We start from the raw sequence: 26,300 nt of genomic DNA on the forward strand, positions 1-26,300 counted from the left end.
GAGTCGATGACCTCTTACATTGGCGGTCAGTAGGAATAATGCAACCCTTACAGACCGCTAAAAAAGATAAAGGGTGTTGTGCCGCTGGCTTTGCTATCTTTTTTAGCGGTCTGTAAGGGTTGCATTATTCCTACTGAACGCCAACATAAGGGGTCGTCGACTTCTAAATAATGGGAACACTCTATAGCAGCCATTCTCAACCAGGGTTCAGCGGAACACGAGGGTTCCTCAAGAGGTTGCTAGGGGTTTCTTGAGCTGTGGCTTGTGGACTTTCCAATTGATGGTGCCTGCATAGTTCCAGGGCAAACACTTGGCAAAGCCTACCTTTACACGCACATGAACTTTAATGGCATCCCAGTGTTATAGCTAGATTCACAGAGAGTTACGGCGGCGTATCAGTAGATACACCGTCGTAACTCTGAATCTACGCAGTCGTAAATTTAAGCGTATTCTGGAAACCAGATACGCTTAAATTAGGCTAAGATACGAGCGGCGCAAGTCTCCTACGCCGTCGTATCTTAGGGTGTATATTTACGCTGGCCGCTAGGTGGCGCTTCCGTTGTTTGCAGCGTCGAATATGAAAATGAGCAAGATACGCCGATTCACGAACGTACGTGCGCCCGTCGCAATTAGTTACGCCGTTTACGTTAGAGATACGCCGGCGTAAAGATAAAGCTGCTCCCTAGGTGGCGCAGCCCATGCAAGGTATGGACGTCGGAATAGGCCTATCTTTTTACGTCGTTTGCGTAAGTCGTACGCGAATAGGGCTGTGCGTAAGTTGCGTTCACGTAGTAGGCAGTGTTCGACGTATCTTAGGCATTCTATCCGACGCATGTTCCTCATTTGAATTAGGCGCGCTTACGCCGGCCCATTTACGCTACGCTGCCGTAACTTAGGAGGCAAGTGCTTTGTGAATACAGCACTTGCCTCTCTGACTTACGGCGGCGTAGCGTATATGTGATACGCTACGCTGCCTCAAAATTAAGCCAGTGTATCTGAATCTGGCTATTAGTCTGTAGGGTTTAATATTGAGTTGGCCCCGCCCTTTGCAGCTATAACACCTTCAACTCTTCTAGGAAGGCCGTCCACAAGGTTTAGGAGGGTGTCTATAGGAATTTTGACTCAATTCATGTCTTTATGGACCTTGCTTTGTGCACGGGTGCGCAGTCGTGTTGGAACAGGAAGGGGCCGTCCCCAAACTGTTCCCAACTTTGTGGGAACATGAAATTGTCCAAAATGTCTTGGTATGTTGATACCTTTAAGAGTTCTCTTCACTGGACCTAAGGGGCCGAGCAACAACCCCTGAGAAACAACCGCACACCATAATCCCCTCCACCCAGGCCCAGACTGGGACAAAAAATAGGCCCGGGGATTTTAGACTAAGCAGCCCGGGAGGGGGGGAGGTGCAGCAGCGATTCGGCGGCGGTTAATGATGGGATGTGGACCCTTTTTACATTACATAGCACCGCACCTCTGGACCCCCTTAGATTACACAGCCCCCCACAGTTTGTTACACAGGCATTCCCCTAACAGTTCTGGACCCCCTGCATGTTACACTGGGGCTAGACGTGACATGCGGGCCGCCGCGGTCCATCGGGAAAATGCCCGGTATGCCCTATGGCCAGTCCGCGCCTGCCTCCACCTAATTATTTGGACAAGTGCACAAAGCAAGGTCCATAAAGACATGGATGTGTGAGTTTGGCGTGGAGGAACTTGACTGGCCTAGAGCGAATGAGAGCGGAGACTGTGAGCCCAACATTGTGCCTGACCTCACAAATGCTCTTCTGGAAGAATGGTCAAACATTCCCATAGACACTCCTAAACCTTGTGGACGGCATTCCGAGAAGAGTTGAAGCTGTTATAGCTGCAAAGGGCGGGGCCAACTCAATATTGAACCCTACGGACTAAGGCCGGTTTCACACTGAGGCGCGGACCCGCGGTGACGGTATAGCCGCGCTACTTGTAGCGCGGCTATACCATCCTGTTTACCGCGATATTTGGGCGCTAGCGGTGAGGTTTTAACCCACGCTAGCGGCCGAAACAGGGTTAATACCGCCCCCGTTGCGCCGGTATTACAGCGGTATTACCATGCTTTCCCATTGATTTCAATGGGAAGGCGCGGTATAGAAGCGGTGAACACACCGCTCCTATACCGCGGTAAAGATGCGGCTAGCAGGACTTTTGGAGCGCTCCTGCTAGCGCATCGCTTCAATGTGAAAGCCTTCGGGCTTTCACATTGAAGAGTACAGGGCATGATTTTTCATGCGGTATAGCAGCGCTATTTTTAGCGCTGTGCCGCATGAAAAACGTCCCAATGTGAAAGGGGCCTAAGACTTGGATGCCATTAAAGTTCATGTGCGTGTAAAGGCAGGCGTCCCAATACTTTTGACGATATAGTGTATCTGAATACAATATTTTTTTTTTTTTGTGCCCGGAGTTCAGCTTTAACAAGCAAAAAGAAAGCAAATCCGAGAAGTTGATGGTTTGGGTCTACTTGCACATTAATGGGTCGTCACATTAATGATGGTGGAAAAGCGATAACAGGTGACGGACGGATGACGACAGTCTTAGCATTGTGATCCTGAACAGCTGTAACAGTTGAAGTTGGGCCGTTTGGGGGGGAAAAATAACGGATTGTGTTTTATGTTTATTTGGCAGCCGTGTTGGTTTCTATGTCAACACATTCCAGAGTATCGCGGGCCTGGAGGAAAATTTCCACAAAGAGATGAGCAAGGTGAGGGGTGGGGGGGGGCGCATGCCAGAAAATTGTGCATGTTCTATGTAGCCAGATTTGTGTGTGTGTGGGGGGGGGGGGGGGCGCGCATGCCAGAAAATTGTGCATGTTCTATGTAGCCAGATTTGTGGGGGGGGGGGGGGGAGTATTTTGTGTAGAGATGATGATGATGGATTGTGAAAAGAAATACAGATAACTGTATAAGGTGTGGGGGCTTTGAGGACTTGGGCTGACCATATATTATGCAATCTGATTGTTCAACAGTTGTGTCACCACCCCCCACTCCCGGCATGGCTCTGACCCTCCCCCCCCCCCCCCAACCCCTCCTTAGCCTGCCACAGTGCTATGTCCCGCCGCTGCAGACTGCAGTGCCCAGAGACACTGGGGTAGGCGATTGCATTGGGGTCTCCCTGTCCAGCCTGCCACAGTGCCCTGCAGGGTGGTGGGCAGGCTAGTTTCGAACTGGCAGTTCACAGTGAGTGAGTGAAAAACTTATATAGCGCTGCACATGCGAACTGAATCGCCTCTGGGCGCTTGTTTGACCATTCCTCCTTTGACCTTAGAAGAGATAGGTCTTGATCTTTCTCCTAAAGGCCAAGTGGTTCTCCTCCAACCGAATGGAGGTTGGTAAAGTGTTCCAAAGTCGAGGGCCTTGGACAGCAAATCTTCTTTCTCCTTTGGCCTTGTATCTGGTTTTGGGGATTTGGAGTAGGTTTTGGTTGGAGGATCGCAGAACGGTAACCGACCCCCTTAATTCATAACTGCACTGCCGGTGCGCCGATCCGTGCACCGTCACAGATGAGGGGGGGGGGGGGGGGGAGTGAGCTGACACTTGTGGTTGGATATCCCATCCAACTTGATGGTGTCACCCCTCTAGCTGGTGTCACCTGGGTGCACCCCCATAGTGACGCCACGGCAGGATGCAAAATTCAAAGTAATGTGTGTGTATATATGTTACTTTGCGCAGTTGTGCCATTCTGCCAACGTAAATGTACATGACACGGTCGGCAAGCGGTCAATGAACCTTTAGAATCACTTTGACACCGCAATGCATCTAACGTGAAAATCAAACCGCATGGTGCCACTGGACTTTTTTTTTTTGTTTTGCCATCTCTCGCCCATTTAAATTAATGGGCGGTCTAACACGCAATGTATGAAACGCGTAGGCACACACTCACAGCTATAGGTGAAGCTATTGTGGGGCTCTTGAGGAGCCCTAGCCTAATTGTGGTAGTTGCTGTGTTCTAAGGGAAGATGGATACTTTATATCTCCCCCCCCAAAAAAAAGAACTAAGATCAATTAGGAGATCTTTGCTCTCCATTGAAAAATAGATCCAGCAAAAACGCAAAATAAACAGAATAGCACTAATAATGCATTTATTCCAGATGTCACTTAAGGGCACCTATTCTAGTTGCTGGATTGAAGTCCCTTCATTGGATAAGTATCCAACATTAGACTTTGTAACCGGAAATATAAATGGCAGTAAGTTATCACAGTAACTGCCATTTATCTTGCGGTTTACACGTTTTCATCCACCGAGCCGATTAATTGGAAACCGCAAAATCAATTAAAGTGGAGTTCCACCCATAAATATAACATTATATCAGTAGTTTAAAAAAAAATGTCATTAGTCCTTTAAGAAAAACATTTTTTTTTTTAGATGCCTTCAAAGTGTTGTTGCTAGGCAGAATAGTTAATCTTCCCACTTCCTGCACCTAGGTGCTTAAGCTTCCTAACCTACACCGCACAGACTCCTGGGAATGTAGTGGGTGTAACTTTCCAGGAGTCTGTGCACTCCCCAGTCTCAAAGAATCATGTGACTTGGACAGTACAGGTGCTGAAACCTGATCTGAAACCTATTACACTGCTTGTGCAGCACTGAGCATGTGCGAGATCTGCAAGGCTGAAATCCAGGAAGTCATACAGTCTGGCTTCATGATGCCCACACTTAAGATGGCCCCAGTCAATTTCTATTTTATAAAGTGTCTAAATGCTGTAACAACCTAACAAAACGGACCTTAGTTTACAGACTAACTTTACTAGAATACATTAAGCTTGTGTATTACAGGGGTATTTATATTTAAAAAGTGAAATTGTGGCCGGAACTCCGCTTTAAAGTAATTATTTTCAAGATAGTAGTGTTCTGTGACTCTGGGATCTTGCTCCATGCAGGGCCATCTTAATGCAAGGGCACTCCTGGGCTCTGCCCAGGGGCCCCAGTTACATGAGGGGGGCCCCCACAATCTTGCATTACATCATACTTGCCAACTGTCCCGGATTTGGCCTGGGCAGTCACGCTTTTCACTAAACTGAACTAAACCGAATATGGTCATGTCCCGGGAAGCATCCCAGAACCTATACTGTGCCCTCCTGTGCCCTTTGTGTTGGCTAGTCTTTGATTTATGGAATGTTCTCCTTTTTTTGTAATTTTTTTTTTTTAAAAGTACTAATGAATATGGCCCGGATTCACATACATTGGCGCATATTTATGCCGGTGTAGCATATCTAATATACGCTACGCCGACATAGCGCAGAGAGGCAAGCACCGAATTCACAAAGCACTTGCCTTCCAAACTGCGCTGGGTTCCCTTGGCGTAAGCCGTCGTAGGTGGAAGCTAATGAGGCATGACCCCATGCAAATGATGGTCCGAGTGCCATACAAGTACTTAAAACGAACGGCGCATGCTCAGAATCACGTCGGAACTACTCCCTAATATACGACGGATCACTGCCTACGACGTGAACGTAACCTACGCCCAGCCCTATATACGTACTACGTAAACAACGTAAAATACGTCGGCTTGTGTTCCCTGGTCCATACCCTGGCATGAGTTGCGCCTCCTATATGGGGAATAACTTTACGCCGGACGTACGACTTGCGCCGGGCGCAAGTACGTTCGTGAATCGACGTATCTCCCTCATTTTCATATTTGAATAGGAAATCAATGGGAGCGCCACTTGCGGCCAGCGTAAATATGCACCCACGATACGCCGGCGTAGGAAAGTTACGTCGGTCGGATGAAGCCTATTTTCAGGCATATCTAGTTTTGTGGGCACGGCGCACAGATACGACGGCGCATATTTGCACTTACGCGGCATATCGCGAGATACGTCGGCGTAAGTGCTTTGTGAATCCGGGTCTATATGTTTAATTCTATCAACTATTTATACTTTATTTCTTGAAAGTAGGTGTGTAAATTGGGGAAAGCTGATGGGGCCCCAATGCATTACTTTGCCCAACTCTTGAGAGTTGGTGCGAAAAATTGGCGCCGCCTGGTAGAGGACCAGTGCATTACTTTGGCCCAGGGGAGGGGCCCATGATGCTATTGAGATGACCCTGGCTCCATGTGTGACAGATTTATGGTAAACGATTGTCAGAGCTCAGCTATTTCTCTGCATCATCTTTTTTTGGCCTCTGCAGACCATTTTTAAGGCGGCTCAAGCCAACTTGGCCGAGTTCTTCACTTCACGTCAAATAGATGGCCTTAGAGAACGGGTGATCACGTATTTTATGTTCAGTGTGGATGTAGCTGGCTGTTGTATTTCATGATCGTCCTCTTCAAACCTTTGTTACAGCTGCATCAAAACCTCCATGAAGTGATGACGAACCTTGAGAGCCATCAGGAGAAACCGTCAAGCAACGCCTTCACCGGGAAAGCCCAGCCAAGGTGAGTGAAGACAACCCCACCTGTAATCTACATTTCAGTCATTGGTCCAGGTCATGGCGTATCCAGGGCCGTCTTTACTGTTGATTGGATCCTGGGCAAAAAAAAAATTCCTGCGATTGTTGGGAAGTATGAGGCAGCTGCTTTGGGCCCCCCAACAATGACAGCTGCCCCTTTTTGCCCTGCCTTAAAGATTGCCCTGGACGTATCTAGTAGTAGGTCACATTTAACTGGCCTTGTTCTGTGATGATGTTTCAAAACTTATTCAAGCTACTTCTTCAGTCCCAGCGAGTCTGGTCACATTCAACTGGACTTGTTCCATAATACTGAAGATGTTTCTAAACGTATTATTCAGTTCCAGCGAGTCTCATAATATTCAAATGGACAGAGCAGAGTCCTCCAACAGAGCAGAGTAGTTTAGGGCAGGAGGTTTAGATGGAGGAGGGAGCAGAGTTCTCCAGCAGAGTATTTCAGGAGAGGAGAGTTATAGAGGAAGAAGCAGAGTCCTGCAGCAGAGTAGAGTATTTCAGGAGAGGAGAGTTGGGTAGAGGAAGAAGCGGAGTCCTCGAGCAGAGGAGAGTTGGGTAAAGGAAGAAGCAGAGTCCTCCAGCAGAGTATTTCGGGAGAGGGGAGTTGGGTAGCGAAAGAAGCAGAGTCCTCCACCAGAGTATTTCGGGAGAGTTATAGAGGAAGAAGCAGAGTCCTGCAGCAGAGCAGAGTATTTCAGGAGAGGAGAGTTGGGTAGAGGAAGAAGCGGAGTCCTCCAGCAGAGCAGAGTGATTCTTCCTCTACCCAAATCTCCTCTTCTGAAATGGAGTCCTGCAGCAGAGCAGAGTATTTCAGGAGAGGAGGGGTAGATAGAGGAAAGAGCAGAGTCCCCAGCAGTACAGAGTATTTCAGGAGAGTTGGGTAGAGGAAGAACAGAGTCCTCGAGCAGAGTATTTCAGTAGAGGAGAGTTACAGAGGAAGGAGCAGAGTCCTCGAGAAGAGTAGTTCAGGGCAGGAGGGTTAGATAGAGGAAGGAGCAGAGTCCCCCAGCAGTGCAGAATATTTTAGGAGAGAAGAGTTGGGTAAAGGAAGAAGCAGAGTAGAGGAGAGTTGGGTAGAGCATAGTATTTCAGGAGAGGAGAGTTTGGTAGCTGAAGAAGCAGAATCCTCCAGCAGAGTATTTCAGGAGAGGAGAGTTATAGAGGAAGGAGCAGAGTCCTCCAGCAGAGTATTTCAGGAGAGGGGAGTTATAGAGGAAGAAGCAGAGTCCTCCAGCACTGCAGAGTAGTTCAGGAGAGGAGAGTTGGGTAGAGGAAGGAGCATAGTATTTCAGGAGAGGAGAGTTGTATATAAAAGGAAGGAGCAGAGTCCTGCAGCAGAGTATTTCAGAAAAGGAGAGTTGGGTAGAGGAAGAAGCGGAGTCCTTCAACAGAGCAGGGTAGTTCAGGGCAGGTGGGTTAGATAGCAGAAGGAGCAAAGTCCCCCAGCAGTACGGAGTATTTCAGGAGAGGAGAGTTGGGAAGAAGCAGAGTCCTCAAGCAGAGTATTTCAGTAGAGGAGAGTTATAGAGGAAGGATCAGAGTCCTCCAACAGAGCAGAGTAGTTCAGGGCAGGAGGGTTAGATAGAGAAAGGAACAGAGTCCCCAAGCAGTGCACAGTATTTCAGGAGGGGAACGTTTGGTAGAGGAAGAAGCGGAGTCCTCCAGCAGTGCAGAGTATTTTTCAGGAGAGGAGAGTTGGGTAGAGGAAGGAGCAGAGCATTTCAGGAGAGGAGAGTTGTATAAAAGAAGAAGCAGAGTCCTCCAGCAGAGCAGAGCATTTCAGGAGAGGAGAGTTGGGTAGAGGAAGGAGCAGAGTCCTGCAGCAGAGCAGAGCATTTCAGGAGAGGAGAGTTGGGTAGAGGCAGAAGCAGAGTCCCCCAGCAGAGCAGAGTATTTCAGTAGAGGAGAGTTAGATGGAAGAAGGAGCAGAGTCCCCGAGTAGAGCAGTTCAGGGCAGGAGGGTTAGAGGATGGAGCGGAGTCCTCCAGCAGAGCCGAGTATTTAAGGAGGGGAGAGTTGGGTATAGGAAGAAGCAGAGTCCTCCAGCAGAGCAGAGTATTTTAGCTGAAGTAGTAGGCGCAGAGTCCTCCCATTTCCTGTTCTCCAGCAGCACAGTGTAGAGCGGTGAGCATACTGTCCAGTGTTAATCGCACGTTCTCTGAAAGAAATTTCCTTCATTTTTTTTTCTTCTGTAAATTCATCTCTACTTTTCGTTTGGCTTATGAATTCTGCCCATCCCCCTACTGGTATAGATATTTATTCTACGTCCTGCTATCACATTGCGCTGGCACCGTGGTTTCTGCGGACTCTGAAGTGACTAGGGAGGGCGATGGTCGTTGTCAGCAAGCCGGAGCGATCGTGCCAATCTCCGTCCGCCGCATTCCCCTCAGGTCAGGCGTGGGCTGGCGGTCGCAGACTCCATGAATCATACGGCTCACGCTAATGCCCCTGCGGGTTCTATTACATCTCTCCTCAGCCAATGTCACCGACTGCGGAGAGAGAGAGACTTCACCCGCTTCTAGAATCCTCCACTGCGCCACGGAGGAAAGCTGGCTGGAGAAATTGAATTCCGAGGATTAACACTCCTGTAAGGGGCGATCTCCATACATCGGGGGAGGGGGCACCTTAGAGATAATTTCCAAGCCCCTTGCGTTTTTATATTCTTATGTGGCTTTCTTCTTGCTTTGACAAGTACATGGATCTAGTACAGAAGATCACCGGATCCAAGGAAAGAAATGTTCTGTGGAATTATGTCCGTAATTCTGAAATATAGGGCCAGATTCACAGAAGAAGTACGCCGGAGTATCTGCTGATACTCCGGCGTACTTTCAAATTTGCCGCGTCGTATCTTTATTTGTAATTCACAAACAAAGATACGGCGGCATTTGGCTAAGATCCGACAGGCGTATGGCTTCGTACGCCTTCGGATCATAGGATGCAATACTTCGGCGGCCGCTGGGTGGAGTTTGCGCCGTTTTCCGCGTCGGGTATGCTAATTAGCTGTTTACGGCGATCCACGAAGGTACGCGCGTTCGTCGCATTCTCTTACGTCGTCACTAGTCGGCTTTCCGCGTCGCCAAGTTGCGGCCGCTATTTAGGTGGTGTAACAATAGACAGCCCATGTTAAAGTATGGCCGTCGTTCCCACGTCGAATTTCAATTTTTTTTTTGCGTAAGTCGTCCGGGAATACGAAAGTACGTAACGCACGTCGCCGTTCAAAACATTACGTCGGGGCGACGTCGTTTCGCGCAAAGCACGGCGGGAAATTTCAAAACGGAGCATGTGCAGTACGTCCGGGGCGGGAACGCGCCTAATTTAAATGGTCCCCGCCCCATTTGAATTAGGCGGGCTTGCGCCGGACGGCTTTACGCTACGCCGCAAGTTTACACGCAAGTGCTTTGTGAATCAAGCACTTGCGATGAAAACTTGCGGCGGAGTAACGTAAAGGACATGCGTTACGCCGCCGTAATTTTTCGTGAATCTGGCCCCAAATCTCTGCCGAAACACTGAATTCTCTTATGAAAACTTTAGATTTCTAACCCAATATCTCAGAGAACGCCGACTTCTCTCTGAGATATCAAAATTCTAAAATGGCAACAAATTCTGATACACAAGCGGAACCTCGGATTACGAGTATAATCCGTTCCAGGAGAATGCTTGTAATCCAAAGCACTCGCATATCAAAGCGAGTTTCCCCATAGAAGTCAATGGAAATTAAAATGATTTGTTCCGCATTGACTTCTATGGCATGCAATACCGCATGTGGCCAGAGGTGGGGGGGGGGGCCGGAGAGCCTTCGGAAATACTCTGCAAGGCTCAGGGACAGCTCGTCTGTACTCGGAAAGCCTTCGGGAACTGAGTTTTTCCGAACGGCTCGACTCCGCTTCGGCGGCCCCCCCACATCAGGCCAAATGTGGTACTGCACACCGCTGTGGCCTGAATCCTGCTCGACCGTGACATTCAAGTTGAGAAGCGGGGGTAGGGGGGGGGTTCTGCTGACGGAAATTACATCTTACATTAAAATGAGGAAGCGGGGGGGGGGTGCCGACTTCTTACCTCTTCTCCCATGCAGCCAGCAAGTCGAGAAGCGGGGTGAGGGGCTGAAAGTGACTTCTGACCAGGCGGGGCCTCTAGTAATTTGGGGGGCCCTCCACAGCTTTGCGGGGCCCTAAGCGGCTTGCATAGTGAGCCTATAGGGCGGATCGGCCCTGATTGTATCATCTGTGAGCCGGCATCTCAGTCCAGAAAGGACATGGTGGTCCTGATGCCTGAACGAAGACGGCGCCGAATGAAGACATTGTCAGGGGGGAGTACTGTGATCTCAATGGGGTAGATTGACTTGGCATTCATTTACGGCGGCGTATCTCCAGATACGCCGCCGTAATTTGAAATCTGCGCCGGCGTATCGTTACGCCGATTCTCAAAGGCAGATACGCGGAAAAAAATAGGCTTCCTCCGCCGACGTAACTTGAATGCGACTGCGTAGAATTGTGTGAAATATTACGTTGGGCGCTTCCGTTGTTTTCGGCGTAGAATATGCAAATTACCTAGATACGCCGATTCACAAACGTACGTGCGCCCGGCGGTAGTTTTTTTACGTGGTTTGCGTAAAGGCTTTTTCTGCGTAAGGTTGCTCCTGCTAATAGGAGGCGCAGCCAATGTGAAGTATGGACGTCGTTCCCGCTTCAAAATTTTAATTTTTTTGCGTAAGTCGTTCGCGAATAGGGCTGGATGTAATTTACGTTCACGTCGAAACCAATGGTTTTGACGTGAACGTAGATTACGTCCAGCCCTATTCGCGAACGACTTGCGCAAACGACGTCCGTACAAAACGTCAATCACGTCAGGTCATCGTACATTTACATAAAACACGCCCCCCCTTCCACATTTGAATTACGTGCGCTTACGCCAGCCCCATTTACGCTACGCCGCCGCTACTTACGGAGCAAGTGCTTTGTGAATACTGCACTTGCTCCTGTAAGTTACGGCGGGGTAGCGTAAATGCGATACGCTGCGCCGCCGTAAGAAGAAGCGCAGGTACCTGAATCTACCCCAATGATGGGTGATGACTGGAAATGTTACACATATATGGATATTGCCCCTGTGTTGTAAAGCGCTGAGCAAGATGATGGCGCTATATAAACCCTGTATAATAATAATAATAATAATAATAATAATATAAGATCTGATGGTAGGTTTGCACCAATAGCGGTGTTGGTACTTGTATTGTATTCTTCCTTCTTCTTCCTTCTTCTTCCTTCTTCTTCCTTCTTCTTCCTTCTTCTTCCTTCTTCTTCCTTCTTCTTCCTTCTTCTTTCTTCTTCTTTCTTCTTAGGACTGATCAGAAATAAATCATTTCAGAGTTTCTATTTCCTCCCCAAGCAGTGTTTCTTTTTATTTTTAAATTTATTTATTTTTTTGCATTTTGTTAATTTTTTTTGCTCTGTATTGACCGCCATTGTTCCCCCGACACCTCCCACAGAAAGAAGCCCAACCTATTCTCCCGGCTGAGGTCAAAGAAGAGCAGGTAGTTGGTGGAGGTCGCATCTTGCGCTATAACCAGGGGTGCTCAGCGTGTGCCATTTAATGATCATGTGACCGACGCGCATTTTCCCGTTTTTTTTCTGATGCCAATGGATTTATTAATCCCTTCTAATCGTGTTTTCTGTGTTCTGGATGTGTAATGTGTGGAATTAACCCTTCGTTTTACTCTGCATGCGTTGGCGTGAGATCGGAAATGTTGTTGCCCCGAGAGGTCCATATAAAATCGAAAAACCTTCCCTTCCTCCTGGGTTCACACTTGTGGTGGGCGTGGGATACCGCATGTGATTCGCACGGGAATCGCACCGCATCCCTGTGATATCTGTGCAGTGCGATTTGCATTGCTCAGATCGCTCCGAGTCTACACCAGATGCAGGATCCTCCTTCTTTTTTTTTTTTTGCCGCGCCTGAAACTGATTGCAATGCGATCTGGTTCTGGCAATCGCACTGCATTCTGCGAGCTGTTTTTCGGGGTGTTGTTAACTTTTACAGCAGATCCCATTAACGCCGTGCGATTTCAATTGCGGTGCAGGAAAAGCGCAGGATTCGCTGCCTAGTTCCCACCGGGGCTTGCAGTTCCAGGGAAAAAAAAAAGTATAACATGCTGCATTTTTCCTGCACTAGACTGTACTGGAATGCTGTAAAACGCATAAAAAAACGCACTGGAATGCTGTAAAACGCACTGGAACACGCATGTCCTTTTTGAAGGGCAAGTTCACCTTTTACAGAAAAAAATTGTAAGGCAAACTTACACAGGCCCCCCTCCCCCCCGGTCCTGCTGACCTGGACTGCGGAAATCTCCGGTTCTAAGCCCTAGTATTACTGCGCCAGCTGATTGGTCGGCGCTGCCCATGTGATGGTGCTGACCAATTAGAATGCTCCAAAATGTCCCTGATGAGGTACATATTGGACATTCAGCTCAGGGGATGTCTAAGCCCCGGACAACTGGAGATCAGCGGGAATGGGGGGGGGGGTGGGCTTGGTTCGAAGAGGGGGACCTGTGCACCTGTGCAACAGATTTTTCTAGGAGATAATTACAATAGAGCTGTGCGCCGCCGATGTCTACAGCGCATGCGCCGTAGGCAACGGCGCAAGTGCACCTTAGAAATGGCGACCGTGCCATTTCTAAAGGGGGGGTCGTGCCGTGACTGGCGGCTCCCGACTCCGGCCAGTCACAGAGCTGGAGTTTGTGGCCCCCGGATGGAAGAGGGTTGAAGAATGGACGCTCGCTGCTAGAGAGGTAAGTGACACATAATGGGCTACTATGCGATCCATACTGGCCCATTATGCTTTACCTTTGCAGGGAAATAAGAGGAAGTATAACCCATCAGGGTTGCCAAAAAGGACGCCAATTGTTTCGGAGCCACGTCGCACGACCGCGCAACTGTCGGTTAAAGCGACGCAATGCCGAATCGCAAAAAGTGCTCTAGTCTTTGGCCAGACAAATGGTCCGGGGCTGACGTGGATATGCTGCACTTAGTTGGCACCCTCTGCTTTTTTCCTTTATTGCAGAGTATACTTCTTTTTTTTTTTTAAGTGTATTTTGTGCGTGTACTCGAGAGAGGAGCCGGACTGCAGGAGTTGGGAGTAGGCAGGCCTCCCCCCTTTCTCCTTCCCCCTGGGTGGCAATGGCGGGTGTGTGAGGGGGTCCTCCCACACAGCCCGCCCTACCTGCTCCGCTTTGAAACCCAACAGGGCAGAGGGACTCCCTATAAGGGAGTGAGAGGATCTAGCCCGCTCAACCAGCCCCATTAGTCCTTCGCCTCTCTTTTTAGAGACCGCGTGGTCAAAGTGCGTGCATGTTAACCCAATTTCAAGTGCGTGTGTAAGTGTGGTGGTTTTTGTGGGAGGGGGGGTGGGCGTACTAAGCGCAGGCTTACCTCGCATAGCACACCCACCGGGAGCCGGGCTGAGCCCACCAAACTCAAGTGGTGAATGGCTTGTCAGCGCAGTGCCAATCGCGTTGAGCCACCGCAGCTCCTGCAGAGTATACTTCAGTCTCGTTGAGGAGCTGCCATGGATCTCCTTGGTCCCATGGACTTTTAGTATAATCCTACCCCCCCCACAGCACATTCATTGATGGTGATTATGTTGTAGCTTGGCTGGATCCCTACCTGCGCCATTCTCCATAACTCTCTGTGTATATTTGACGCCTTGATGTTCTAAAGCCTCATACACATGATCAGTCCATCCGATGAGAACGGTCGGAAGGACCGCTGTCGTCGGTTAACCGATGAAGCTGACTGATGGTCCGTCGTGCGTACACACCATCGTTTAAAAAAACGATCGTGTCAGAACGCGGTGACGTAAAACACGACGTGCTGCAAAAAACGAAGTTCAATGCTTCCAGGCATGTGTCGACTTGATTCTGAGCATGCGTGGATTTTTAACCGATGGTCGTGCCTACTAACGATCGTTTTTGACCTATCGGTTAGGAATCCATCGGTTAAATTTAAAGCAAGTTGGCTTTTTTTTAACCGATAGTTAAATAACCTATGGGGCCCACACACGATCGGTTTTGACCGATGAAAACGGTTCATCAGACCGTTGTCCTCTGGTTAACCGATCGTGTGTACGAGGCCTAAAGATGTAGAGACAAACGAGTATGACTGAAAAAAAGGTTGCATGTCCATGCAATGTAACTAAAATATTTAAAGATAATATCCACTAAATTGTCCTCATTGCTTTATTTATTTCTTTTCCCCAGCGACTCCAGCCTTGCTAAAGCCAACAAGACCACAACCTCTCCTCCGGATGGTCCTCCAGCCCCCAGCGCCGAGGAGAAGACCACCAATCACGATGCCGAGGAGTCTCTGGTGTCCCCAACTGCTGCTGCAACCGCTACGTTCTTCCAGGACACCCCAACTGTGACCATCTCCAAATCCCCCTCTCAGGTATCAATCGGCGCGACTGCCACGTCCACCAAAATATTTTATTTACAGCCTGATAGTTTAGTGAACTGTAGATGTTGTGGTTTTCTCCTGTACAGTGAACAGATTTGGGTTTTTAGATGCTCCTCATCCACTTTTTGCTAAATTTTGTGTTTTTTTTCTTCTCTTCATAAATATCCATCCTAAAGTTCATGGGTCATCATCCCACCATAGTCTATACCAGGGATGGCGAACCTTGGCACCCCAGATGTTTTTGGCACTACATTTCCCAAGATGCCCATCTATACTGCAGAGTGCATGAGCATGGGCGTCCGCTCCATAGGGCAAGGGAGGGTGCTTGCCCCCCCCCCCCCCCTAGAAATCGGTGCCATGATCCTCGTTGAGAAAAACAGCAGGCAGGAAGCAAGGTGGCGGCACGGCGAATCCAATTAGATCCGCTCTCTCTCTTCTAGCTCCAGCTGACAGAGAGAGGGAGGGGGTTATTTCCTTGGGGGGCTCCATTTTTTTATGATATTGTTATTCAAAGTTGCTTGATAGTTGCATCAGGTTTCTCAAACCTTTGCATACCTGCGCTTTATGTGATAATGACTAAGCCCCTCCCCTTCATGACATTCTCAAAAAGGGACCTGAGCATGGATGACCTTAAAATGATGTCCCCCCCCCCCCCCCCCCTGAAAAAAGTTCAGCGGACGCCCATGTGCATGAGCATCATGGGAAATGTAGTTCCAAAACATCTGGCGTGCCAAGGTTCGCCATCACTGGTCTATACTGTACGGTTTAGACATGTGCACTGCCGAAAAATTTGTTCATTTTCATTTTATTTTTGTTTTTTAGCTTTTTCGGAAATGTGAAAATTTTCAGATTTTCGAACTTTCAAATTTTACATTTTTTTTTAAAATTTTCATATTTTTAATTTTCTATTTTTATTTTTTTTATTTCAGATTTTCGAATTTCCGAAATTTAAAAATGTGTCAATTTTAAAAAATTTGGAATTAACGAATTTGTCAAAATGTTGTTAAAAGAACGAATTTGAAAGTAAACTAATTGCACACGTCTAGTATGGTTGTTTGGCTGGAGCTCAATTTTTGTTTTTTCCTTCTCTTCATAAATATTCATCCTAAAGTTCATGGGTCATCATCCCGCTATAGTCTGTACTGTACGGTTTAGACATGTGCACTGCCAGAAAATTCTTTCATTTTCTTTTTAAGTCGTTTTTTTTTTTGCTTTTTTTCGAAAATTTGAAAAATCCAAATTTTCAGATTTCCGAATGTTCAAATTCTTTCCTAATTTCCAATTTTTGAATTCAGAATTTTCTAATTTCTGTTTTTTTTTTTCTTCTAATTTCCGTAATCTGGATTTTTTTTTTTTAATTTACGAAATTATAAAAAATCGGAAATTCTGAATTGGGGGGGAAATTGGAAATTCTGAATGGGGGGGAAATTAGGAAATTCTGAATTGGGGGCAAATCGGAAATTCTGAATTGGGGGCAAATCGGAAATTCTGAATTGGGGGCAAATCTGAAATTCTGAATTGGGGGACAAATCGGAAATTAGAAAATGAAAATATTTAATAATTCAGAATTTGAAAATTCGGAAATGTAAAAATTTGGAAATTTCGGCATTAACGAATTTGTCCAAATGTCGTTAAATTCGGAACGAAACAAATTGCACATGTCTAGTACGGTTGTTTGGCTGGAGCAGTAGACCTTTCCTTTGGTGGGACCAGATCTTCTCCATAGTGTCTGTTGGCTTGGGTTCCGTCTCTATCGTGCTTTTCTGGTTGTAGACCTTCAGGATTTCACTTGATTATCTCATATAATCGAGTTTCTGACTAACCATTCTCTAACCCTTTCTTAGGTCTTTTCTTTAGGTGGCTTACAGATTGTTCTCCGTTTGCTCCTCTGTGTCTTCACACTTCTTGTGTGTTCTCTCTTGTATTCAAGTTTTACTTTCCTATTTTGAGAAACTTCTTCATAAATTCTAATTTCTGCTACTTCTTCTCTACGTCTGAGCAGATGAAGACCCTTCAGAAAACACTGTTCTGAGGAACGCACAAATAGAGCTTTCTTTTGGTGGTATTTGATCACCTCTGCGGTTTTTATTTTTTGCGCTATAAACAAAAATAGAGGGACAATTTTGAAAAAAAAGCAATATTTTTTTTCCTTTTTGCTATAATAAATATCCCCAAAAAAGATATATAAAAAAAAATGTTTTCCTCAGTTTAGGCCGATACGTATTCTTCTACATATTTTTTGTAAATAAGCGTATATTGATTGGTTTGCACAAAAGTTAAAGCGTCTACAAAATAGGGGATCGTTTTATGGCACTTTTATTATTAATTATTTTTCGGCGATTTTTTATTTATTTTTATTGGGACTGCGGCGGACACCAATCGGACGCTTTTGACGCTATTTTGGGACCATTGTCATTTATACAGCGATCAGTGCTATAAAAATGCCCTGATTACTGAGTAAATGACACTGGCAGGGAAGAGGTTAACCACTAGGGGGTGAGGAAGGGGTTAAGTGTGTCCTAGGGAGGGATTCTAACTGTGGGGGGGGATAGGCTAGTAGTGACACAACCGTAATCGCTGCTCCCGATGACAGGGAGCAGTAGATCAGTGTCCTTTCACTAGGCAGAACAGGGAAATGCCTTGTTTACACCGACATCTCCCTGTTCTGCAGCTCTGTGACATGATCGCGGGACACCGGCAGACATCGAGTCCACGGGTCCCCACGGTCACGGTGCTCGTGGCAGGGGCACCTGCGCACGCCCGCACAACTGCAAATTCAAAGCAACGTACTTGTACTTTGCGCAACCGTGCCATTCTGTCGACATATATCTACTGGCGTCGGTAGGCAAGCGGTTAATACCCAGCTATGTATTTTAACCACTTAAGAACCCCTTCACGCTGGCAGAATGGCACGGCTGGGCACAAGCACGTATCTGTACGTGTCTCTTTTAAGGCCCAGCCGTGGGGTCACGAGCGCGACAGCGACCTGGTCCGAAGCTCTGTGACCGCGCATGCGGGACCCGTGAACCCGATCGCCACCGGTGTCCCGCGATCGGTCACCAGGGCTGAAGAACGGGGAGAGGCGTGAGTGTAAACACAGCTTCCCCGTTCTTCACTGTGGCGCTGTCATTGATCGTGTGTTCCCTGATATAGGGAAAGACGATCAATGACATCACACGTCCAGCCCCGCCCCCCTACAGTTAGAAACACATATGAGGTCACACTTAACCCCTACAGCTCCCCCTAGTGGTTAACTCCTAAACTGCAATTGTCATTTTCATAGTAATCAGTGCATTTTTATAGCACTTTTCGCTGTGAAAATGACAATGGTCCCAAAAATGCGTCAAAATCGTCCAAAGTGTCCGCCATAATGTCGCAGTCACGGAAAAAATCGCTGATCGCCGCCATTGGTAATAAAAAATATATATTAATAAAAATGCCTTAAAACTATGCCCCATTTTGTAAACGCTATAACTTTTGCACAAACCAATCGTTAAACACTTATTGCGATTATTTTTTACCAAAAATAGGTAGAAGAATACGTATCGGCCTAAACTGAGGGAAATGTTTTTTTTATCTTTTTTGGGGGATATTTATTATAGCAAAACGTAAAAAATATTGCATTTTTTTTAAAATTGTCGCTCTATTTTTGTTTATAGCGCAAAGAATAAAAACCGCAGAGGTGATCAAATACCACCAAAAGAAAGCTCTATTTGTGGGAAAAAAGGACACCAATTTTGTTTGGGAGCCACGTCACACGACCGCGCAATTGTCGGTTAAAGCGACGCAGTGCCGAATCGCAAAAAGGTCCTTTAACCTGCATAATGGTCCGGGTCTTAAGTGGTTAATGGTTTATAATGCAAACTTTAAGAAGTTAGTTTATATACCCGCTTTTGCAGCAAGTTTAAGCCCAACTTAAGTGGTGTTTTTTTTTCCTTCAGAAGTTGTCACGTTGGGGGAGATTTACTAAAACCGGGGCACTCGGAATCTGACGCAGCTGCGCATGGTCACCAATCGGTTTTCTATATTCAGCTTGTTCACTTAAGCTTTGGCAATAAAACCTGGAAGCTGATTGGTTTCTGGGCACAGCTTCACCAGATTCTGTGTGCACCATTTTTAGTAAATCTCTAAATCTAGTAAAAAAAAATTTGGTTGTGTATTTATTTGGCACGGTGTATTTCTTGCAGGACAACAGCACCATCTGCTGGTAAAAGAGTGACATTACCACTCCTTTTATATCACATAGATTGTAGTGACAACTAAAATATTTAAATATTGAAAGAGCCAATCTATAAAAACAGGATGTTACATGAATTTCCCTTGTGCTTGTATTTTTGTTTTTATATTGCTCCTAAATGTTTTTAACATTTTAATTTTTGTTTTGATCCTTGTGTTTCCTGTGCTCCTCACCCTGTTTATATGCTGTTTGTGTATTAATACACATTTGTGAAGCGTTCATCCAATGCGGAAGGTGAAATAGCGCAACATCCGCCATGGGATGGACCTGTGACGTTCCCTATTGTGTGTTTTTTTGCTAATTTTTGTATGTCTTTTTTTTTCTTTTTTTCCTTTTGGGTGGGGGGTTCGTGTGGATTGTCTTTGCTGGTATTTTACTTGCATGTAGCTGAGGAGAGGCCCACCGGTCCCACCACCACCAAAACACACGCCGTCCAGGGACATCAAGCAGGAAAATATCATCGGTCTGTTTGATGACAGTTTTGTGCCCGAAATAAGTGTGACCACTCCCTCACAGGTTAGCGGCTGCTGCCCACCTGCCTGCAATGCACTAACACATGCATGCCCAGCGCTGTAGGAGGTGTCACTTTGGGGAGAAGACCAAAGAAGCCCAAATTAGGACTTGTTGTAGGATAGGCAGGGAACTCTCCATCTTTTGGGGATCTTAGTCAAGGTTAGGCCGAGGACTTTTCTTTTGTTGGTGATCATAGTCTTGGTTAAGTGGGAAACTCTTCATCCGTTTGTGATTCTTACTCTAGGTTAGGTGGCAAACTTTCATATGCTTGGTGATCTTCGTCTAGGTTAGGTGGGGAACAGAGTCTAGGTTGGGTGAGAAACTCCATCTGTTGGGGATCTTAGTCTGGGTTAGGTGGTGAGCTTTCCATCTGTTAGGGATCTTAGTCTAGGTTAGGTGGGGAACTCTTCGGCTGTTGGTGATCATAGTCTAGGTTTGTTGGGGAACATAATCTAGGTTAGGTGTGGAACTCTCCATGTGTTGGGGATCTTAGCCTTGGTTAGGCAGGGAATTCTCCATCTGTTGGTGATCTTAGTCTGGGTTAGGTGGAGAACTTTTCATCTGTTGATGATCATAGTCTAGTAGATGAGGCACATTTTATCTGTTGGTGATCTTGGTCTAGGTTAGGTGGCAAATTTTCCATATGCTTGGTGATGGTTGTCTAGGTTGGGTGAGAAACTGGGTTAGGCAGGGAACACTTCATCTGTTGGTACTCCCAGTCTAGGTTAGGTGGGGCACTATTCATCTGTTGGTACTCCTAGTCTAGGTTAGGTGGGGCACTATTCATCTGTTGGTGCTCCTAATCTAGGTTAGGTGGGGCACTATTTCCCTGTTGGTACTCCTAGTCTAGGTTAGGTGGGGCACTATTCATCTGTTGGCTATCTTAGTCTAGGTTAGGTGGTGAGCTTTCCATCTGTTAGGGATCTTAGTCTGGGTTAGGTGGGGAACTTTTCATGTGTTGATGATCATAGTCTAGGTTAGGTGGGGCGCATTTCATTGGTGGTTGATCTTAGTCTAGGTTAGGAACTTTCCATCTGTTGGTGACCATAGTCTAAGTTGGTGGAACACTGTCTGGGTTAGGAGGGGAACTCTCCATCTGTTGGGGATCTTAGTCTGGGTTAGGCAGGAAATTCTTTATCTGTGGGTGATCTTAGCCTAGGTCAGGCAGGGCACTCCATCTGTTGGAGAGTTCTACACCTAACCTAGACTAAGATTACCATCTGTTGGGGATCCTAGTTCTAGGTTAGGTGTGCATCTCCATCTGTTGGGGAGCTTAATCTTGGCACTCCAGGAGGGTGACGACTGATAACCCACCGTGCTTTAGGTTAAATGACCAGAGATAGCTTGGTCTGTGTTACATTTTAGAGGCTAAAAATCTAAGGGGGCGCAGTACAAATCCCAAATCAAATCGGAGGCAAGTCCTTGCAGAATTATGTTCTAATATCTGAAAGAAATATCTGAAGAGATGCTTCCTGGGACACGACCATATCAGAACAGTTTAGTAAAAAGCGTGACAGTCCCAGCAAATCCGGAACAGTTGCAGAGTATGATGTAATGCAAGATTATTGTGGGGGCCCCCATGTACCTGGGGCCCCTGGGCAGTGCACAGGAGTGCCCTTGCATTAAGATGGCTCTGAATGGTGATGAGCACTGAGTTCAATTATAGGTCGGTCAGACATCTTTTTGGCTGGTTATTCACTGGCAGCTCCTTTTTTTTTTTTTTTTGTAGACGACCTTATAGAAGCATGTAGAAGAAGTAGGGAATCGTCACTCCACTTATAAAGTCCAGATTAAGAATTTATTTGATGTTTGAGGTTATCAGGGGAATTCAACACATTTTGAAGGCTCTCAAAGCTCGCCAAAGAAAGAGGGGGGGGGGGGGATATAAACTGGAGTATCGGAAGGTGAGCATTTTGGGTTCTATGAAGGCTATTTCCATTTGATGCCAAAGAATGAAGATGAGCACAGTGGCTTAGCGGTTGACCTTTCTGCCTTGCAACACTGGGGAGGGGGGGAGGGGTTGGACACTGGGGTCCCCAGTTTTATACCGGTCAGTGTGCCATCTTGGTGGAGTTTGCATGTTCTCCCTGTGATTGTCAGACATCTCAGATGATCTCATACATTTGAAAATGATTCTAGATGTCAGAGTGTTGGGGTTGGGAACCTATTCTCTATCTAGGAAGCTTCAGGATAGTATTTGGCGTTGCTTTTGAATTGGAATAAGAAATTCCCAACAGAACCCAAAAATCCGGCAATCTTTTTGGTTATTCTAAGAAGTGACACCTCTGTGGAAGAAAAAAAAAAATACTTACTAACCTTTTGCCCTTTTTTGCTCCAGCGGACTCTGGCTACCTTGCTAAATGACGGCATCTTGTAGGCCACACGGACCTATGCCCTGACACACTTTAAACCTAGATGTTAGTGGGAAACCTGACTGGTCAAGTAATTGGCTAAGGTGCATTCTTGTGGGATTTTGAGCTTCTGCCTCTGCGGAAGGCACAGTGATGTCACATATAACTCCCAGAAGCCTCAGAGGTTGGGGCTGTTTTTGTTGGAGGCGGGGGGTCTGGAAGGTCCACTTTAAGCACCTGGCAGGCTTCAGCAGGTTTTAAATAAGCTGAAGTGAAGCTTACCTAAGCCTGTTAGTAGCTTGTGTTTACGTTTCCCAAGATGGACCTCAAAAGGTTCGTTAAGGGCTTCAGCAGAGCTTGCTGTATTCGGCTCTCATTCAAGTTGAAGAGGAAGTAAACCCTCTGCAAAAAAAAAAAACGCCCTGCAAGACAAAAGGCATAATGAGCTAGTTATGAATTACTTACCTGAGATCGAACCCCCCGCAGCTGTCCTCGTTCCCCCTCCTCCATCGTTGCCATCTCTCCTGATCATGAAGGCGTTAAAGGCTTTCAAACCCATTTAGAGCGGGTGTGTTTAACCACTTCCATACCGCCAAACTCCCACCCACCGCTCTCCTGTGCGATCGGAGACCCGGAGAAGGAAGGAAGTAATAGAGAAAACCGAGGGACAGATGGTCCCCGCCAATCTGTCTCTCGGAGGCCCGGGCGCGACGTTATGACGTCACGTTTAGGCCGCCGGAAGTAAACTAAGCCAGGTTCTCTGCTAGAAAGCATCAGATCGTTCATATTTTTGATCTGATGCTTGGAGGAGAGATGTGGGGTCTTTGCGTTTGAAAAATTGTTGTGCAAATACCGTGAACATAAAGAGTTGCAATGGCATTTTATTCCCTAGGGTGTCTGCTAAACAATATATATAATGTTTGGGGGTTCTGAGTAATTTTCTAGCAAAAAAAAAATTTTTTTTTTTACATGATGGCGAGGAGTGCTGGAATTTGTGCGTTATGGAAGTGGTTAAAAAATACAATGCTAGATCCTCATCTTAGGGCTTATTCATATGTGGGTTTGTCGTCGTTTTACTGCCCCTGACCACCCACCTGAACAAGGATAGGCAGCAACTCGGGGCTGTACACATGCTAAGGCCCTGATTCTGTAGCAAAAGTTAAGTTCAGCACTCAGTAATGCCCTAAAACATGATCCATTCAAGTTCACAGGGCCATGGCGCAGCTGTCCCGCGACGAGGAGGTGACCTATCCCAGCCGCCTGTCAACTACCCTTTCAAAAGGGATCAACCACCAATCACTTTTCAGAAGGGTGGTAAGGGCTGCTACAACTTTAAATGAGCCCTTTATAGTATTAAAAGGATTTTCTGTATAGGGATAATGACAAAATCAACTCTTGTACCTCGCCCAAGAAAAAGCCAGTGTCCGCTGGACGTCACTGAGGAACCTTTACTGTGTGCATGTGCTGTGCTAATTCCATGTGCATGCCGCAGGTCCTGGTGCCTTGCTTGTTTTTTCAATGTGCATGTTTTATTTATTTTTTACACTTGTTGGTTGATGTGGAGATGTCTTGGTGGTACTTGTGACAGCTGCCTCCAGCTTCAAGTCCAGCAGAGCCGTCTATTCATGTAACACGAAATGCTCCCCCTGCTGATCTAGCAGAGGTTATTGTGAGGGTTGGTTCTGTGGTTTGCAGGAAAGAGCAGTGTACAAATGTCCGTGCCATGGCACCAAAACCATGCAACCATCCTTCACCAATCGGAACACATGAGACTGAATTCTGATTGGTTAAATTGTTCTTCTACACTTTACTCTTACATTGAATTGTTGAATATTGAGCCTCATGATTATGCACTAAGCTCTGTTCAATCTGCCCAATGAATTGTACAATATTGGTGACTCTGTTGTTGGTAGCCACTCTGCACATCTATGGATTAGTCAACTTAGGGGTTGACCCGACTGCATTTGACTGCAACTATTAAACCGGCGAAAGGTAAGAATTTTGACTACGCATCAAGATATTTAAATGTGTACATCAACTAAATGAAAGTTGGACTGGACTCCTAGGCAAAACTGCACTACATGGCCACAGGTTTGTGAACGCTTGAATTTCACACCTATGTGAGTTTGTTGGATGTCCCATTTCAAGGCCATGGCCATTTAATATGGAGTCGATTCACTCTTCTGGGAGGGCTTTCCACAAAAAAAGTCTGCCTTTAGGAATGTGTGGACTTTCACCCAAAAGGGAATTTGTGAGGTTGGGAAGTGTTGGACAGGATGACCTGGCTAGCAATTGGCATTCTATTTCATATCAGAGGTAGGGTTGAGATCAGATACTGCTATTGGAGAAGAATTCATCCCGAAAGTGTTCATTAGGGTTAAAATCGGGTACCAATGTTGGTGAAGACTCATCCCAAAGATGTTTAGAATTGTTAAAGTCCAGAGAAGAATTTATCCCAAAGGTATTTGTTGGGATTGAGGTTAGTTACCGATGTTGGGGGGGGGGGGGGGGATAATTCATCCCAAAGGTGTTCAGTAGGGTTGAGGTCTGTTTTTTCCTGGAGAAGAATTCCAAATATTTTCAGTTGGGTTGAGGACCAGTACTGATGTTGGAGAAGAATTCATCCCAAAGGTGTTCAGTAGGGTTGAGGTCTGGTATTACTGGAGAAGAATTCCAAATATTTTTAGTTGGGTTGAGGACCAGTACTGATGTTAGAGAAGAATTCATCCCAAAGGTGTTCAGTAGGGTTGAAGTCCAGTACTGATGCTGGAGAATAATTTTTCCTAAAGCTATTCAGTGGGGTTGACTTCAGGTATTGATGGAGAACAATTCATCTCAAAGATGTTCAGTAATGTTGAGGTCCGGTACCAATGATGGAAAATAATTCATTCCAAAAGGTATCAGTAGGGATTTATTCTTCCCCAACATCAGTACCTACAATTAACCCTACTGAATGCCTTTTGGGATGAATTATTTTCCAATCATTGGTACCTGACCTCAACACTACTGAACATCTTTGGGATAAATTGTTCTCTATCAGTACCTGAAGTCAACCCAACTGAATAGCTTTAGGAATAATTCTTCTCCAGCATCAGTACTGAACCTCAACCCTACTGAGCACCTTTGGGATGAATTCTTCTCTAACATCAGTACCTACAATTAACCCAACAATATTCAGTAGAGCTGCGGTGGCTCAACGCGATTGGCACTGCGCTGACAAGCCATTCACCTCTGCAGCTAGGGGTTCGGATCCCGGTCTCGGCTACATGTGAATTGAGTTTGGTGGTCTCAGCCCAGCTCCCGGTGGGTGTGCTATGCGAGGTAAGCCTGCGCTTAGTACGTCCACACCCCTCCCACAAAAACCACCACACTTGCACGCACTCGAAATTGGGTTAACATGCACGCACTTTGACCACGCGGTCTCTAAAAAGAGAGACGAAGGACTAACGGGGCTGGTTGAGCGGGCTAGATCCTCTCACTCCCTTATAGGGAGTCCCTCTGCCCCGTTGGGCTTCAAAGTGGAGCAGGTAGGGCGGGCTGTGTGGGAGGACCCCCTCACACACCCGCCATTGCCACCCGGGGCATGGAGAAAGGTGGCAGATTGCCTCTGGGGGAGGCCAGGCTACTCCCAACTCCTGCAGTCCAGCTCCTCTCTCGAGTACACGCACAAAATACACTTTGAAAAAAAAAAAAAAAGATCAGGTACCATGAGGCGTTTAGTAGGGGTGAGGTCAGGTACTGGTGTTGCAGAGGAATTCCTCCCAGAAGTATTTAGCATGCTTGAGTTTAGGGCTCAAATTACCCAAACCATATCTTTTTATGAAGCTAGCTTTGTGAATATGAATAGGTATGAGCATACGTTTTGACCATGTAGTGTATTTTAACATTTTTTTGCTGGATTGGATGAAGAATAATAAAAGGGGTGACATACTTTTCCTTTTGTGAGAAAAATGGTACTGGTCATGTGACCAAAATCTGGGGTATCTGATCATGTGATCTCTTTAAATGAGATGATGGGAGATCGGATGATATTCCTCCTCGGCAGAGGTCACATGACTAAATGCCTCAGCAGGGAGTCCAAGACATTATTTATAGGTAAGTAATTCACCTGATATCTTGATATTATTTATCAATCACAGCAAGCTTAATATAGCTTTAAGCTAAAATTTCAACATAGATGTGCTCTGAAGCACCTTAAAGCTTTAGATCATTTTGTAGAAACTAAAAGCTTGCGTGGGAGGGTATATTGCTTACCTAATGATGGATCCTTGCTTGATTCACAAGACCTTTGCCAAGAATGCCATTGGGTTTGCTGCCAAGTACTGC

The 26,300-nt window shown here is 46.4% G+C and overlaps 1 protein-coding gene across 8 annotated transcripts in view; it reads left to right on the plus strand.

Annotated features, from left to right (window-relative positions):
- BIN1 (bridging integrator 1) overlaps positions 1-26,300 on the plus strand; it is a 177,038-nt gene that overhangs the window by 122,501 nt on the left and 28,237 nt on the right. For 4 of the 8 annotated variants that reach the window (XM_040358225.1, XM_040358230.1, XM_040358227.1 and 1 more), the window contains 5 exons: positions 2,659-2,734; positions 6,312-6,403; positions 11,912-11,956; positions 14,678-14,864; positions 19,498-19,626. In XM_040358225.1, coding sequence (XP_040214159.1) covers positions 2,659-2,734; positions 6,312-6,403; positions 11,912-11,956; positions 14,678-14,864; positions 19,498-19,626 — 529 coding nt within the window. The remainder of the gene's footprint in view (positions 1-2,658; positions 2,735-6,311; positions 6,404-11,911; positions 11,957-14,677; positions 14,865-19,497; positions 19,627-26,300) is intronic. The other 4 variants (XM_040358226.1, XM_040358229.1, XM_040358228.1 and 1 more) reach the window with 2 other exon arrangements.

The sequence above is a fragment of the Rana temporaria genome, chromosome 6 (genome assembly GCF_905171775.1).
Source record: "Rana temporaria chromosome 6, aRanTem1.1, whole genome shotgun sequence".
Taxonomy (NCBI): Eukaryota; Metazoa; Chordata; class Amphibia; order Anura; family Ranidae; genus Rana; species Rana temporaria.